The sequence below is a fragment of the Salvelinus alpinus genome, chromosome 20, assembly GCF_045679555.1.
Source record: "Salvelinus alpinus chromosome 20, SLU_Salpinus.1, whole genome shotgun sequence".
Classification (NCBI taxonomy): domain Eukaryota; kingdom Metazoa; phylum Chordata; class Actinopteri; order Salmoniformes; family Salmonidae; genus Salvelinus; species Salvelinus alpinus.
In genome coordinates, this window is record NC_092105.1 from 13751553 (window position 1) to 13766262 (window position 14710).

A 14710-nucleotide genomic window follows, 5' to 3' on the forward strand; every position below is an offset into this window, starting at 1 on the left:
CCTCCGGCTCGGGAACAGCCCCCTCTGTTGGCAAGTCGACCTCTAGCACCTCCAATAGGAACCGCCACACCTGGCCCAGCCTCGCCAACAGATTCCTGGCTGGGTAGGCAGTGCTGCCACGGCTGTGGGAAGTCCTTGATGGTACTCTCAACGAGCTCAGCAGCCGCCCAGATCTGGTCGTCCTTGGCGTTCAGCCAGCACCACCAGTAATTAGCCGCATACTGCATCTCCACTGTCACGTTGCGACCTCCATCTTGTTAGAATTTGCCTGCACTCCTCACCGTGACAGGGTTTTCCGGAACTTCTGACACCATTTGTGAAGTTAGTATCCAACATCTGACACCATTGGTGAGATTAGTATCCCACTTCTGACACCATTGGTGAAGTTAGCATCCAACTTCTGACACCATTGGTGAGATTAGTATCCAACATCTGACACCATTGGTGAGATTAGTACCCCACTTCTGACACCATTGGTGAGATTAGTATCCCACTTCTGACACCATTGGTGAGATTAGCATCCAACTTCTGACACCATTGGTGATATTAGCATCCAACTTCTGACACCATTGGTGAGATTAGTATCCCACTTCAGACACCATTGGTGAGATTAGTATCCCACTTCAGACACCATTGGTGAGATTAGTATCCCACTTCTGATCGTTCAATACATGTTTACAAAAATAACTATACCTAGCGACACAAAACAAAAGATTTTGCGCGCCCAAACCAATTTCCATCGACGCACAACAAACTCATGTTTCTTCTCCATTACAGGTGATCTACAATAATCAAGAGGGCATCTCTAACCCACATGATTATCAATAAATACATGTGCAACTCATACACTGTTCCATAAACATTGTCAGGTCATGTATACTAGGCATCTCTTTAGATGAGTGACAGAGATGATAGATAAATGACAGTCATGATAGGACGATCATCACAGGGGTACTGCAAATAAATTCATGAACGATTGATTGAATACATGAATGAGTCTGTTAGAAAACGTTTCTTGTACTATTTATGTGTGTTGTTGTGTATAAAGGTATGAGATGTTAATTTGTGTGTGTTCTGTCCTGTATAAAGGTATGATATGTTAATTTGCTCTGTCCTGTATACAATGGTGTAAAGTAATTACAGTAAATCCAAATCATTTAAAGTACTACTTAAGTAGTTTTTTGGGGTATCTGTTCTTTACTTTACTATTTATATTTTTGACAACTTTTACTTTTACTTCACTATATTCCTAAAGAAATGACTCCATAAATTTTACCTGACACCCAAAAGTACTCGTTATATTTTGAATGCTGAGCAGGAAAGACAAATGGTCTAATTCACGCACTTGTCAAGAAAACATCCCTGGTCATCTACTGCCTCTGGTCTGGCCAACTCACTAAACACACATGCTTCATGTGTAGATTATGTCTGAGTGTTGGAGTGTGCCCCTGGTTATCCATACATTTTAAAAACAAGAAAATGTGGCCAACTGCTTTGCTTAAAATAAGGAATTTGAAATGATTTATACTTCTACTTTTACTTTTGATACTTAAGTATATTTTAAACCAAATACTTTTAGACTTTTGCTCAAGTAGTATTATCCTGGGTGACTTTCACTTTAGTAATTTTTCTATTAAGGCATCTTTACTTTTACTATGAGATGTTAATGTATTCTGTCCTGTGTAAAGGTATGAGATGGTAATGTGTTCTGTCCTGTGTAAAGGTATGAGATGGTAATGTGTTCTGTCCTGTGTAAAGGTATGAGATGTTAATGTATTCTGTCCTGTGTAAAGGTATGAGATGGTAATGTGTTCTGTCCTGTGTAAAGGTATGAGATGGTAATGTGTTCTGTCCTGTGTAAAGGTATGAGATGGTAATGTGTTCTGTCCTGTGTAAAGGTATGAGATGGTAATGTGTTCTGTCCTGTGTAAAGGTATGAGATGTTAATGTGTTCTGTCCTGTGTAAAGGTATGAGATGGTAATGTGTTCTGTCCTGTGTAAAGGTATGAGATGGTAATGTGTTCTGTCCTGTATAAAGGTATGAGATGTTAATGTGTTCTGTCCTGTGTAAAGGTATGAGATGGTAATGTGTTCTGTCCTGTGTAAAGGTATGAGATGTTAATGTATTCTGTATAAAGGTATGAGATGTTAATGTGTTCTGTCCTGTGTAAAGGTATGAGATGGTAATGTATTCTGTCCTGTGTAAAGGTATGAGATGGTAATGTATTCTGTCCTGTGTAAAGGTATGAGATGGTAATGTGTTCTGTCCTGTGTAAAGGTATGAGATGTTAATGTATTCTGTATAAAGGTATGAGGTGGTAATGTATTCTGTCCTGTATAAAGGTATGAGATGGTAATGTGTTCTGTCCTGTGTAAAGGTATGAGGTGGTAATGTGTTCTGTCCTGTGTAAAGGTATGAGATGTTAATGTATTCTGTCCTGTGTAAAGGTATGAGGTGGTAATGTATTCTGTCCTGTGTAAAGGTATGAGATGGTAATGTGTTCTGTCATGTGCAGGGGTCCGTTCAGTGTGGTACGAAGATGTATCAGCAGAGACGCAGGACAGCAGTTTGCTGTGAAGATCGTAGACGTGGCCCAGTTTACCTCCAGCCCTGGTCTCAGCACAGAGGGTGAGAGAGCACACACACACACACATACACAATTTATCTTTCTCTCTGTTGTGTGTGGATGCTGATGGTTATAGAGGCAAACATGTACACACTATCAGCTGTCTGTGTCTGTGTGTGTCTGTCTGTGTGTGTGTCTGTGTCTGTGCATGCGTGTGTGAGAGGTCATCCAGGGGTGAGCTGTGTTGTATCATTGATCTCCAGAGAGAGAGAGATGCTGTACAATATGACCACACAGCAGGGGTCTATCGAGACACACAGTTTGACTTGTATGAGGGAACTTGAGATTTCACCCTCCCTCTCAGACGTTGTGTGTGTGTGTGTGTGTGTGCGTGTGTGCGTGTGTGTGTGTGTGTGTGTGTGTGTGTGTGTGTGTGTGTGTGTGTGTGTGTGTGTGTGTGTGTGTGTGTGTGTGTGTGTGTGTGTGTGTGTGTGTGTGTGTGTGTGTTTGTGTTTGTGTCGGGTCTCCCAATGTCCTCCCTCCTAATAACCCTTTACCTCCGCGCCTGAGGTAGAAACTATCACACAAGACATTTTGATAGTTCAGTTTTCTTTCGGAAAAACAACCACAAAGAGCTCAGTGAGTCATGAAATGATGTCTGCACGAAGCACCAGACTCTCCACACTGACCTTCGAGAGAAAGAGAAAGAGAGAGAGAGAGTTCTATCTATCTGTTCTATCTGTGTTTTAAGAGGGGAAGATTGCAGGGTTCAATCTCGGTGAAGTCCATGGCATGTAGTTACTATAGCTTCCACCTCTCATTATGATTTATCTTCCTTTTCTTGGCTCAAGCATACACATTCCTATCCACCCACTCACACCCACTCACACCCACTCACACACACACACACACACACACACACACACACACACACACACACACACACACACACACACACACACACACACACACACACACACACACACACACACACACACACACACACACACACACACACACACACACACACACTGAGCCAATTGAGGGTAAATTGACAGCAGTGTTTCTTTGTATGACTGTCTACCACACACAGAGACAGGCAACTGATGGCATCTCATCAGCAATGGAGAATCATACTGATTGTTCCCTTACCCTTCCAGATCTACATTATATTACATTATTATATATTATATTACATTACCACTTTGTTCTGCCTAACCATTGCCTCTACCGCTTCAAATTATACTTAGTGACCGTTACCTTCTATGAGAAGCAGAGAGAAAGACGGACAGACGGATGGACGAACAGACGGATGGACGAACAGACGGACTGACAGAAAGTCTGTCTCCAGTATGTATATGGGGACAGACAGACAGACAGACAGACAGACAGACAGATAAACAGACAGATAAACAGACAGATAAACAGACAGACACACGGAGGGAGGGAGGGAGGGAGGGAGGGAGGGAGGGAGGGAGGGAGGGAGGGAGGGAGGGAGGGAGGTGGATAAAGAGAGAGTCAGAGAGAATGGTGTGAGAGGGAGTGAGAGAAAGAAAGGGAAAGAAAGAGAGAGAAAGACAGAGAAGTTCTGTGAGATCTTTCTGTGCTTTATTGAGGCTGTCTAGTGAGACTGTTATTTCTGTGCTCTATTGAGGCTGTCTAGTGAACTGTTATTTCTGTGCTCTACTGAGGCTGTCTGGTGAGACTGTTATTTCTGTGCTCTATTGAGGCTGTCTAGTGAGACTGTTCTTTCTGTGCTCTATTGAAGCTGTCTAGTGAACTGTTATTTCTGTGCTCTACTGAGGCTGTCTGGTGAGACTGTTATTTCTGTGCTCTACTGAGGCTGTCTGGTGAGACTGTTCTTTCTGTGCTCTATTGAAGCTGTCTAGTGAACTGTTATTTCTGTGCTCTACTGAGGCTGTCTAGTGAACTGTTATTTCTGTGCTCTACTGAGGCTGTCTGGTGAGACTGTTATTTCTGTGCTCTACTGAGGCTGTCTGGTGAGACTGTTATTTCTGTGCTCTACTGAGGCTGTCTGGTGAGACTGTTATTTCTGTGCTCTACTGAGGCTGTCTAGTGAGACTGTTATTTCTGTGCTCTACTGAGGCTGTCTGGTGAGACTGTTCTTTCTGTGCTCTACTGAGGCGGTCTAGTGAGACTGTTATTTCTGTGCTCTATTGAGGCTGTCTAGTGACACTGTTCTTTCTGTGCTCTACTGAGGCGGTCTAGTGAGACTGTTATTTCTGTGCTCTATTGAGGCTGTCTAGTGACACTGTTCTTTCTGTGCTCATATTTCAACCAGACAGGTGCGCCACAAAAGTCAGAAATAGCGATATAATTAATGCCTTACCTTTGAAGATCTTCTTCTGTTGGCACTCCAAAATGTCCCAGATGGTCCTTTTGTTCAATAATGTCCTTCTTTATGTCCCAAAAAGGTCAATTTATTTGGCGCGTTTGATTCAGAAATACACCGGTTTGAACTCGCCCAACATGCCTACAAAGTATCTAATAAGTTACCTATAAACTTGGTCCAAACATTTCAAACAACGTTCCTAATCCAACCTCAGGTACCCTAAAACGTAAATAATCGATAAAATTTAAGACGGAATAAACTGTTTCTAATACTGGATAAAAACAACGTGAAGCGCGCTCCAGTTCACACGCACCAAAACAGTAGAGTACACCTGGAGTGACACTTACAATGAATAGGACTACTTCTTAATTTCTCAAAAGACAAACATCGAACAATTTCTAAAAACTCTTGACATCTAGTGGAAGCCATAGAAACTGTAACCAGGTTCCTAATAATAAGGGTATCCCATAGAAAAAAATTGGAAAATCCTATGACCTCAAAAAAATGATTCCCTGGATGGTTTGTCCTCGGGGTTTCGCCTGCCATATCAGGTCTGTTATACTCACAGACATTATTTTAACAGTTTTAGAAACTTTAGAGTGTTTTCTATCCAAAACTACCAATTATATGCATATCTTAGCTTCTGGGCCTGAGTAACAGGCAGTTTACTTTGGGCACGCTTTTCATCCGGAGGTGAAAATACTGCCCCCTACCCAGGAGAGGTTAAGTCACTGTGTTGTTTGGTAGCTGATCCGGCCTGATCCAGCCTGGCCAACAGTAACATGCTCGTCGAACATCTCATTCCAAAATCATGGGCATTAATATGAAGTTGTTCCCCCTTTTGCTGCTATAACAGCCTCCACTCTTCTGGGAAGGCTTTCCACTTGATGTTGGAACATTGCCGCAGGGACTTACTTCCATTCATCCACAAGAGTATTATTGAAGTCGGGCGCTGATGTTGGGTGATTAGGCCTGGCTCGCAGTCGGCGTTCCGTTTCATCCCAAAGGTTTTTGATGGGGTTGAGGTCAGGGGTCTGTGCAGGACAGTCAAGTTCTTCCACACCAACCTCAACAAACAATTTCTGTATGGGCCTTGGTTGTGCACGGGGGCATTGTCCTGCTAAAACAGGAAAGGGCCTTCCCCAAACTGTTGCCACAAAGTTGGAATCATGGAATGGTCTAGCATGTCATTGTATACTGTAGCGTTAAGATTTCCCTTCCCTGGAACTAAGGGGCCTAGAACGAACCATGAAAAACAGCCCCAGACCATGATTCCTCCCACACCAAACTTTACAGTTGGCACTATGCATCGGGGTAGGTAGTGTACTCCTGGGTTCCGCTAAACCCAGATTTGTCCGTCGGACTGCCAGATGGTGAAGCTTGATTCATCACTCCAGAGAACACGTTTCAACTGCTCCAGAGTCCAATGGCGGCGAGCTTAACACCACTCCAGCCGACAGTTGGTATTGTGCAATGGTGATCTTAGGCTTATGTGCGGCTGCTCGACCACGGAAACCATTTCATGAAGCTCCCAACGAACAGTTATTGTGCTGACATTGCTTGAAGAGGAAGTTTGGATCTCGGTAGTGAGTGTCGCAACCGAGGACAGACCATTTTTACGAGCTACGTGCTTCAGCACTCGGCAGTCCCGTTCTGTGAGCTTGTGTGGCCTGCCACTTCGTGGCTGAGCCGTTGTTTCCACTTCACAATAGCAGCACTTAGAGTTGACCGGGGCAGCTTTAGCAGGGAAGAAATTTGCCAAACTGACTTGTTGGAAAGGTGGCATCCTCTGATGGTGCCACATTGAAAGTCACTGAGCTCTCAGTAAGGCCATTCTACTGCCAATGTTTGTCTATGTAGATTGCATGGCTGTGTGCTCAATTTTATACACCTTTCAGCAACGGGTGTTGCTGAATTTGAAGGGGTGTCCACATACTTTTTTATACTTTTCTCCAGAAACACTGCTCCATTCTGAGAGCCCGTCTGGCATAACATTTCCATGCAGAGAAAATGTAAATGTTTTGAAAATATATTTTAAAAATGTCATTATTCTCATCATTTTTACTGCTAGTGTTATTTATTACTTCGGGAGTAATTTATGCAATTGAGCCATCTGTGCGTGCTGTAAAGATTTGCTGTCAGGTTAAGTGGCTTTCTAAGTCTGCATGACTGTTTGAGTTTAGCTTGTCTTTCTACCACATACCCACAGTCAAGCCCCTACAAACCCCTTGTGAACGAGGGATCATGTACCCTGCTCCACGGAGGAGAAATATCTACCAGAGCCAGGGATTTATGTCATCCTAACGTTCTCATTAAGCGAGTGATGAAAACAGAGGGATGGAAAACGACAGAGAAAAACAGAAATAAATCTGAAATGAATCTTCCATTCCTCTCCATCACCATCCATCTCCTTTATATCCTATCACAAGCCTTGGCTGGAGCGCTGGGAAATCTATCAACCGTACACACACACACACACACACACACACACACACACACACACACACACACACACACACACACACACACACACACACACACACACATACAAGTGATGGCAGCAACACTGTTCCCTTTGTTGATTTATTATTTTTTATTTTTCACATGATGGTAGAAAAGAGAACAGTTACACTGTGATCATCTTTAATACAGGAGCAGAGACACACACACAATGCTGCACAGAGCCTAGGGACAGGCCAAAAGGACCCAGACAGGGCATGGCCCAGTGATCGATCGGCCAGCAGGGGTCTCACACACACATGTATAGCTTTCCTACACACACACACACACATTCTCTCTGTTTACAAACACACATTTGGCTCTCTGTCCCAGTGGTGCTGATAGTGTGATGAATAGGTCAGCCGATTGGCAAACGTTCTGTAAATTGAAAAATCGTGTGACTAAACTAAACAAAAAGAAGAAGAAACTGTACTATGGAAGGAAGATAAATTATATAAAAAAATGATAGTTTAAAAGCTTTGGAGCACCTTAAATAAATATTTGGGCATTAACTTGAAATCGGCTCCCTCATTCATTGAATCAGATGGCTCATTCATCATAAAATCCACTGATATTGACAACTACTTTTGTCACGCCCTGACCTTAGAGATCCTTTTTATGTCTCTATTTTGGTTTGGTCAGGGCGTGAGTTGGGGTGGGCATTCTATGTTTGTGTTATATGTTTTGTATTTCTTTGTTGTTTGGCCGGGTGTGGTTCTCAATCAGAGGCAGCTGTCTATCGTTGTCTCTGATTGAGAACCATACTTAGGTAGCTCTTGCCCACATGGGTTTTGTGGGTAGATATTTTCTGTTTTGTGTGTCTGCACCAGACAGAACTGTTTGGTTTGTTCCGCTTTGTTATTTTTTGTTCTAGTGTTCAGCTGTATTAAAAATCATGAACACGTACGACGCTGCACCTTGGTCCTCTTCTTCAAACAGCCGTTACAGAACTACCCACCACCAAAGGACCAAGCAGCGTGGTGTAATGGACTCCTGGACATGGGAGGAGATCCTGGACGGGAAGGGACCCTGGAGGCAGGCTGGGGAGTATCGCCGTCCACAGGAGGAACTGGAGGCAGCTAAGGCTGAACGGCAACATTACGAGGGAACACGGCTGGCAAGGAAGCCTGAGAGGCAGCCCCCCCCAAAACAAAAAATTGGGGGGGGGACACGGGGAGTGTGGCAGAGTCAGGTTGGAGACCTGAGCCAACTCCCCGTGCTTACCGTGGCGGGCGTCGTACTGGTCAGGCACCGTGTTATGCGGTGGAGCGCACGGTGTCTCCAGTACGCGTTCTTAGCCCGGTGCGCTATATCCCAGCTCCCCGCATCTGCCGGGCTAGGGTGAGGATCCAGCCAGGACGGATTGTGCCAGCCCTGCTCTCCAGACCTCCAGTGCGTCTCATCGGGCCAGGATATCCTGCGCCTGCTCTAAGCACGGTTTCCCCAGCTCGCCAGGGGAACCACGTGTCGGGCTAGACTGGGCATTCAGCCTGGGAGAGTGGTGCCAAGGCTACGCACCAGATCTCCAGTGCTCCCCCACAGCCCTGTCTATCCTGTGCCTCCTCCAAGGACCAGGCCTCCAGTAGGTCTCCCCAGCCTGGTGAGTCCTGTGCCTGCTCCCAGAGCCAGGTCTCCTGTGTGTCTCCCCAGCCTGGTGAGTCCTGTGCATGCGCCTGGTCCGGAGCTGCCAGAGTCGCCCTCATGTCCGGAGCTGCCAGAGTCGCCCTCCTGTCCGGAGCTGCCAGAGTCGCCCTCCTGTCCGGAGCTGCCAGAGTCGCCCTCCTGTCCGGAGCTGCCAGAGTCCCCCTCCTGTCCGGGGCCCGCTGCGAGGGTCCCCAGTCCGGGGTTGGTCCTTTGGTGGTGGGTCCCCGTTCCAGAGGCGCCACCTAAGTGGGCCAAGCCTAAGGTGGAGCGGGGTCCACGTCCCGCACCAGAGCCGCCACCGCGGATAGATGCCCACCCAGACCCTCCCCTATAGGTTTAGGTTTTGCGGCCGGAGTCCGCACCCTTGGGGGGGGGGGGGGGGTGGTTACTGTCACCCCCTGACCTTAGAGATCATTTTTATGTCTCTATTTTGGTTTGGTCAGGGTGTGAGTTGGGGTGGGCATTCTATGTTTTGTGTTCTATGTTTTGTATTTCTTTGTTGTTTGGCCGGGTGTGGTTCTCAATCAGAAGCAGCTGTCTATCGTTGTCTCTGATTGAGAACCATACTTAGGTAGCTATTTTCTGTTTTGTGTGTCTGCACCAGACAGAACGGTTTCGTTTGTTTCTCTTTGTTATTTTTTGTTCTAGTGTTCAGCTGTATTAAAAATCATGAACACGTACAACGCTGCACCTTGGTCCTCTTCTTCAAACAGCCGTTACAACTTTAATGATTTTTTCACTGGTAAGATTAGCAAATTTAGGCATGAACCTATACATCCATACATAAGTGACCACATGATGAAAGACAAGCATTGTAATTTAGAATTCCGTAAAGTGAGTGTGGAAGAGATGAAAAAATTATTGTTGTCTATCAACAATGACAAGCCACCTGGGTCTGACAACTTGGCTGGAAAATTACTGAGGATGATGGCGGATTATATTGTCATTCCTATTTGAAATTTCTTCAATCTAAGCCTACAGGAAAGTGTGTGCCCTCAGGCCTGGAGGAAACAAAAGTAATTCTGCTGCTACCCAAGAATAGCGAAGCACCCTTTACTTGCTCAAACAGCCGACCAATCAGCCTGTTACCAACCCTTAGTAAACTTTTGGGGAAAATGTGTTTGACCAGATACAAGGCTACTAACAACAGACTTTCAGCACGCTTATAGGGAAGGGCATTCAACATGTACGGCACTTACACAAATTACTGATGATATGCTAAGAGAAATTGATAATAGGAAGATTGTGGGAGCTGTTTTGTTAGACTTCAGTGCAGCTTTTTGACCGCTCCACCTCTGGCTTGGCCCACCTAGGTGGCGCCTCTAGAGCGGGGACCCTCGCCACTGACCCCGGACTGGGGACCCTCGTAGCGGGCCCCGGACTGGGCACTCTTGTAGCGGGCCTGGGGGGCGTCGCTGGAGGCTCCGGACTGAAGGACGACACTGGAGGCTCCGGACTGAAGGGCGACGCTGGAGGCTCCGGACTGAAGGGCAACCCTGGAGGCTCCAAACTGAAGGGCGACGCTGAAGGCTCTGGACTGAAGGGCGACGCTGGAGGCTCCGAACCGAAGGGCGACGCTGGAGGCACTGGACTGAAGGGCGACGCTGGAGGCTCCGGACTGAAGGGCGTCGCTGAAGGCTCAGGACTGAAGGGCGACGCTGGAGGCTCCGAACCGAAGGGCGACGCTGGAGGCACCGGACTGAAGGGCGACGCTGGAGGCTCCGGACTGAAGGGCGACGCTGGAGGCTCCGGACTAGAGGGCGACGCTGGAGGCTCCGGACTGAAGGGCGTCGCTGGATGCTCCGGACTGCCGGGCGTCGCTGGACACTCCGGACTGCAGGGCGTCGCTGGAGGCGCCGGACTGCAGGGCGTCGCTGGAGGCTACGGACTGGGGATCGTCGCTGGAGGCTCCGGACTGACGGCCTTCGTTGGAGGCCTCGTGCCATGACTCCTCACTGGAGGTTTCGTGCCATGGATCATCACTGGAGGCCTCCTGCCATGGATCAACACTGGAGGCTTCGTGCCATGGATCATCACTAGAGGCTTCGTGCCATGGATTATCACTGGAGGCTTCTTGCCATGGATCATCACTGGAGGCTTCGTGCCATGGATCATCACTGGAGGCTTCGTGCCATGGATCATCACTGGAGGCTTCTTGCCATGGATCATCACTGGAAGCTTCTTGCCATGGATCATCACTGGAGGCTTCGTGCCATGGCTCATCACTGGAGGCTTCGTGCCATGGATCATCACTGGAGGCTTCGTGCCATGGATCATCACTGGAGGCTTCCTGCCATGGATCATCACTGGAGGCTTCCTGCCATGGATCATCACTGGAGGCTTCGTGCCATGGATCATCACTGGAGGCTTCTTGCCATGGATCATCACTGGAGGCTTCTTGCCATGGATCATCACTGGAGTGGATAGACACACAGGAGGCCTGGCTCTGGGAGAAGGCACAGGACTCACCAGGCTGTGGAGACATGCAGGAGGGTTAGGGCTTAGCACAGGCACAGGACTCACCAGGCTGGGGAGACATGCAGGAGGCCTTGTCCTTGGCCGAGGCACCGGATGCACTGGGCCGTGGAGGCACACTGGAGGTCTCGAGCAACGAGCCTGCACAACCCATCCTGGCTGGATGGTGACTTTGGCCCTGCACGTGCGGGGCGCATGCACAGGACGCACTGGGCTGTGCAGACACACTGGAGACACAGTGCGCAGAGCCGGCGCAGGATATCCTGGGCCGTAGAGACGTCCTGGAGGTCTGGAGAGCAGGGCTGGCACATTCCGTCCTGGCTCGATGCCCACTCTAGCCCGGCCAATGCGAGGAGCTGGGATATAGCGCACCGGGCTATGAGTACGCGCTGAGGACACCGTGCGCATCACCCCGTAGCACGGGGCCTGACCAGTCACATGCTCGCCACGGTAAGCACGGGGAGTTGGCTCAGGTCTCCTACCTGACTCCGCCAATCTCCCCCCCCAAAATTTAGGCTGCCTCTCGGGCTTCCTTGCCAGCCGTGTTCGCTCGTACCGCTGGTTCCCCTTTCCTGATGCCTCCGCTCTCCTGGCTGCCTCCACCTGTTCCCATGGGAGGCAATCCCTTCCAGCCAGGATCTCCTCTCATGTGTAGGATCCCTTGCGGTCCAGGATGTCCTCCCATGTCCAGTCCTCTCCTCCACGCTGCTTGGTCCTTTTTTGGTGGCTAGTTCTGTCCCGGCCGTTTAAAGGAGTGGACCAAGGTGCAGCGCGATTGGAATACATATTTTAATTCAACGAAGAACACTTAACAAACTAACAAAATAACAAACGAACCGTGAAGCCAACGTAGTGCTCACAGGCAACTAAACATGGACAACTACCCACCAATACAGGTGGGAAAAAGGCAACCTAAGTATGGTTCTCAATCAGAGACAACGATAGACAGCTGTCCCTGATTGAGAACCACACCCGGCCCAACACATAGAAATGTAAAATCATAGAACACACAACATAGAATGCCCACCCAAATCACACCCTGACCAAACCAAAATAGAGACATAAAAAGCTCTCTACGGTCAGGGCGTGACATCAATATTGTTATTTTTTTGTATTATTGATTTCGTATTGTAGATATGTAGTGGTAGAGTAGTGGTGTAATAATGTGTTGTATTGTAGATATATAGTGGTAGAGTAGTGGTGTAATAATGAGTTGTATTGTAGATATATAGTGGTAGAGTAGTGGTGTAATAATGAGTTGTATTGTAGATATATAGTGGTAGAGTAGTGGTGTAATAATGTGTTGTATTGTAGATATATAGTGGTATAGAGTAGTGGTGTAATAATGTGTTGTATTGTAAATATATAGTGGTAGAGTAGTGGTGTAATAATGAGTTGTATTGTAGATATGTAGTGGTAGAGTAGTGGTGTAATAATGTGTGTTGTTATGTACTGTTTTTTTTATATGTAACAGCGTAATCGTGATTGAACCCAAGGAAGATCCGGAAATAAATTAAATAAAAAATACAAATTGCTGCAGAAGAGAGGAAGGAGAAAATGACGCCAGAGAACCAGATAGATTCATCACTTTCCGTCCACCCCTCTATCCCTCCCTCTCTCCCCGTCCCTCCCCTCCCTCCTTCTCTCTCTTTTCCTCCTTCCCCTCCCTCCCTCCCTCTCTCCCCCTCGCTCCCTCTCTCCCCCTCCCCTCTCTTTCTCCCCCTCCCTCCCTCCCTCTCTCCCCCTCCCTCCCCTCCCTCCCTCCCTCTCTCTCTCCCCCTCCTTCCCTCCCTCTCTCCCCCTCCTTCCCTCCCTGTCCTCTCCAGGTGGTGGCTAGTAGTAGTGGTACCTGGTGCCTAGAGCTCTCAGTGTGATACCCTGTGTAGCAGGGCCTGTCTCTGCTGCCCCTCCAGAGCAGGCAACGACTACCAGCAGGAGAAAAATCACACACACACACATGTACACACACACACACATACACATACACATACACACACACACACACTGAGAGTTCCGGTCCCCCTCCAGAGCAGGCTTTGACTCCCAGCTGGAGTAACAGGGACCTCTGTTGAGATCACATCTATCTCTCTCTTCCCCCCTTGTCCTCTCCTCCCCTCCCATCTGCTTCAACTGTGGTGAGTCATTGAACATGACGCTGTTTTACATTCCTCCTGCAGTTTGCATGGGTGTGTCAAAGACATATTGAGGTTTGGACTTTCCTCCTGGGTCTTCCTCTAGCTTTGTAGAAAGTACATGGTCTAGGACATGGTCTGTAGAGTGTGATCTATCTCCCTCCCTCCCTCTCACTCTCTCTCCCTCTCTCTCTCCCTCCATTCCCACCCCCTCCCTCTCTCCCCCTCCCTCTCTCTCTCTCTCCCTCCCTCCCCCTCCCCCCCTCTCTCTCTCCCTCCCATCCGTCCCTCTCCCTCCCCCTCCCTCTCTCCCCCTCCCTCCCAACCCTCCCTCCCTCTCTCCCCCCTTCCCTCCCTCTCTCTCTCACTCCCTCTCTTCCTCCTCATTTTCATTAATTTCATCTCTTTCATTCAACCACACTTATGCAATCTCTCTCTTTTTCTCTCTCCCTCCCTCCTCATTCATCAGCAGCCAATCATTGTCTCTCTTCTGAGGTTAGCTGTACTGCTGATGCAGTGATCTGAGAATAATTTCCATTCGGTCACTTCCAACACACACACACACACACACACACACATCGTCCTGAGAGCTACAGTATCACTGGGAGCTAAAAACACCTTTTTTCTTTCTGTATGTAAGCATTAGTTAAGCAACGTCGGTGAAGGCTAGCCACTATGCTAGCCGTATGGGTCATTCTCTTAGGACAAACACTCCCAACTATCGCTGATAGTTTTCTTATATATATTTTTTTTTTGTTCAACAAGATCACTGCTATTGAAGTTGTGAACCGGTTTGAGTAGAAGGCCTATGAAGAATGTGATGAAATTATGTTTAAATAAGATATCAACTAGTTAATTGGTTATGTGCACCCCTACTCATTGTGGCTATGGTTTAGTCCAGCTGTATTTCTACCTGGCTGCAAGAGTTCTGTAAGCTTGAAAGGGGGGAGTGGCACATGGGTCGTATTTGTTTTCAACAGTACCTGTAGCCCGTTACCTACAGATGTAGGATCTTAATAAGGATCTGCGTTCCGTTAACG

At 47.5% G+C, this 14710-nt stretch overlaps 1 protein-coding gene across 12 annotated transcripts in view; it reads left to right on the forward strand.

Moving 5' to 3' along the window:
* LOC139547140 (peripheral plasma membrane protein CASK-like) overlaps positions 1 to 14710 on the forward strand; it is a 225368-nt gene that overhangs the window by 85918 nt on the left and 124740 nt on the right. For 11 of the 12 annotated variants that reach the window (XM_071356176.1, XM_071356175.1, XM_071356174.1 and 8 more), the window contains exon 2: positions 2517 to 2629. In XM_071356176.1, the coding sequence (XP_071212277.1) occupies positions 2517 to 2629 (113 nt within the window). Of the gene's footprint in view, positions 1 to 2496; positions 2630 to 14710 lie in introns of those variants that run through there. The other variant, XM_071356186.1, reaches the window with a different exon arrangement.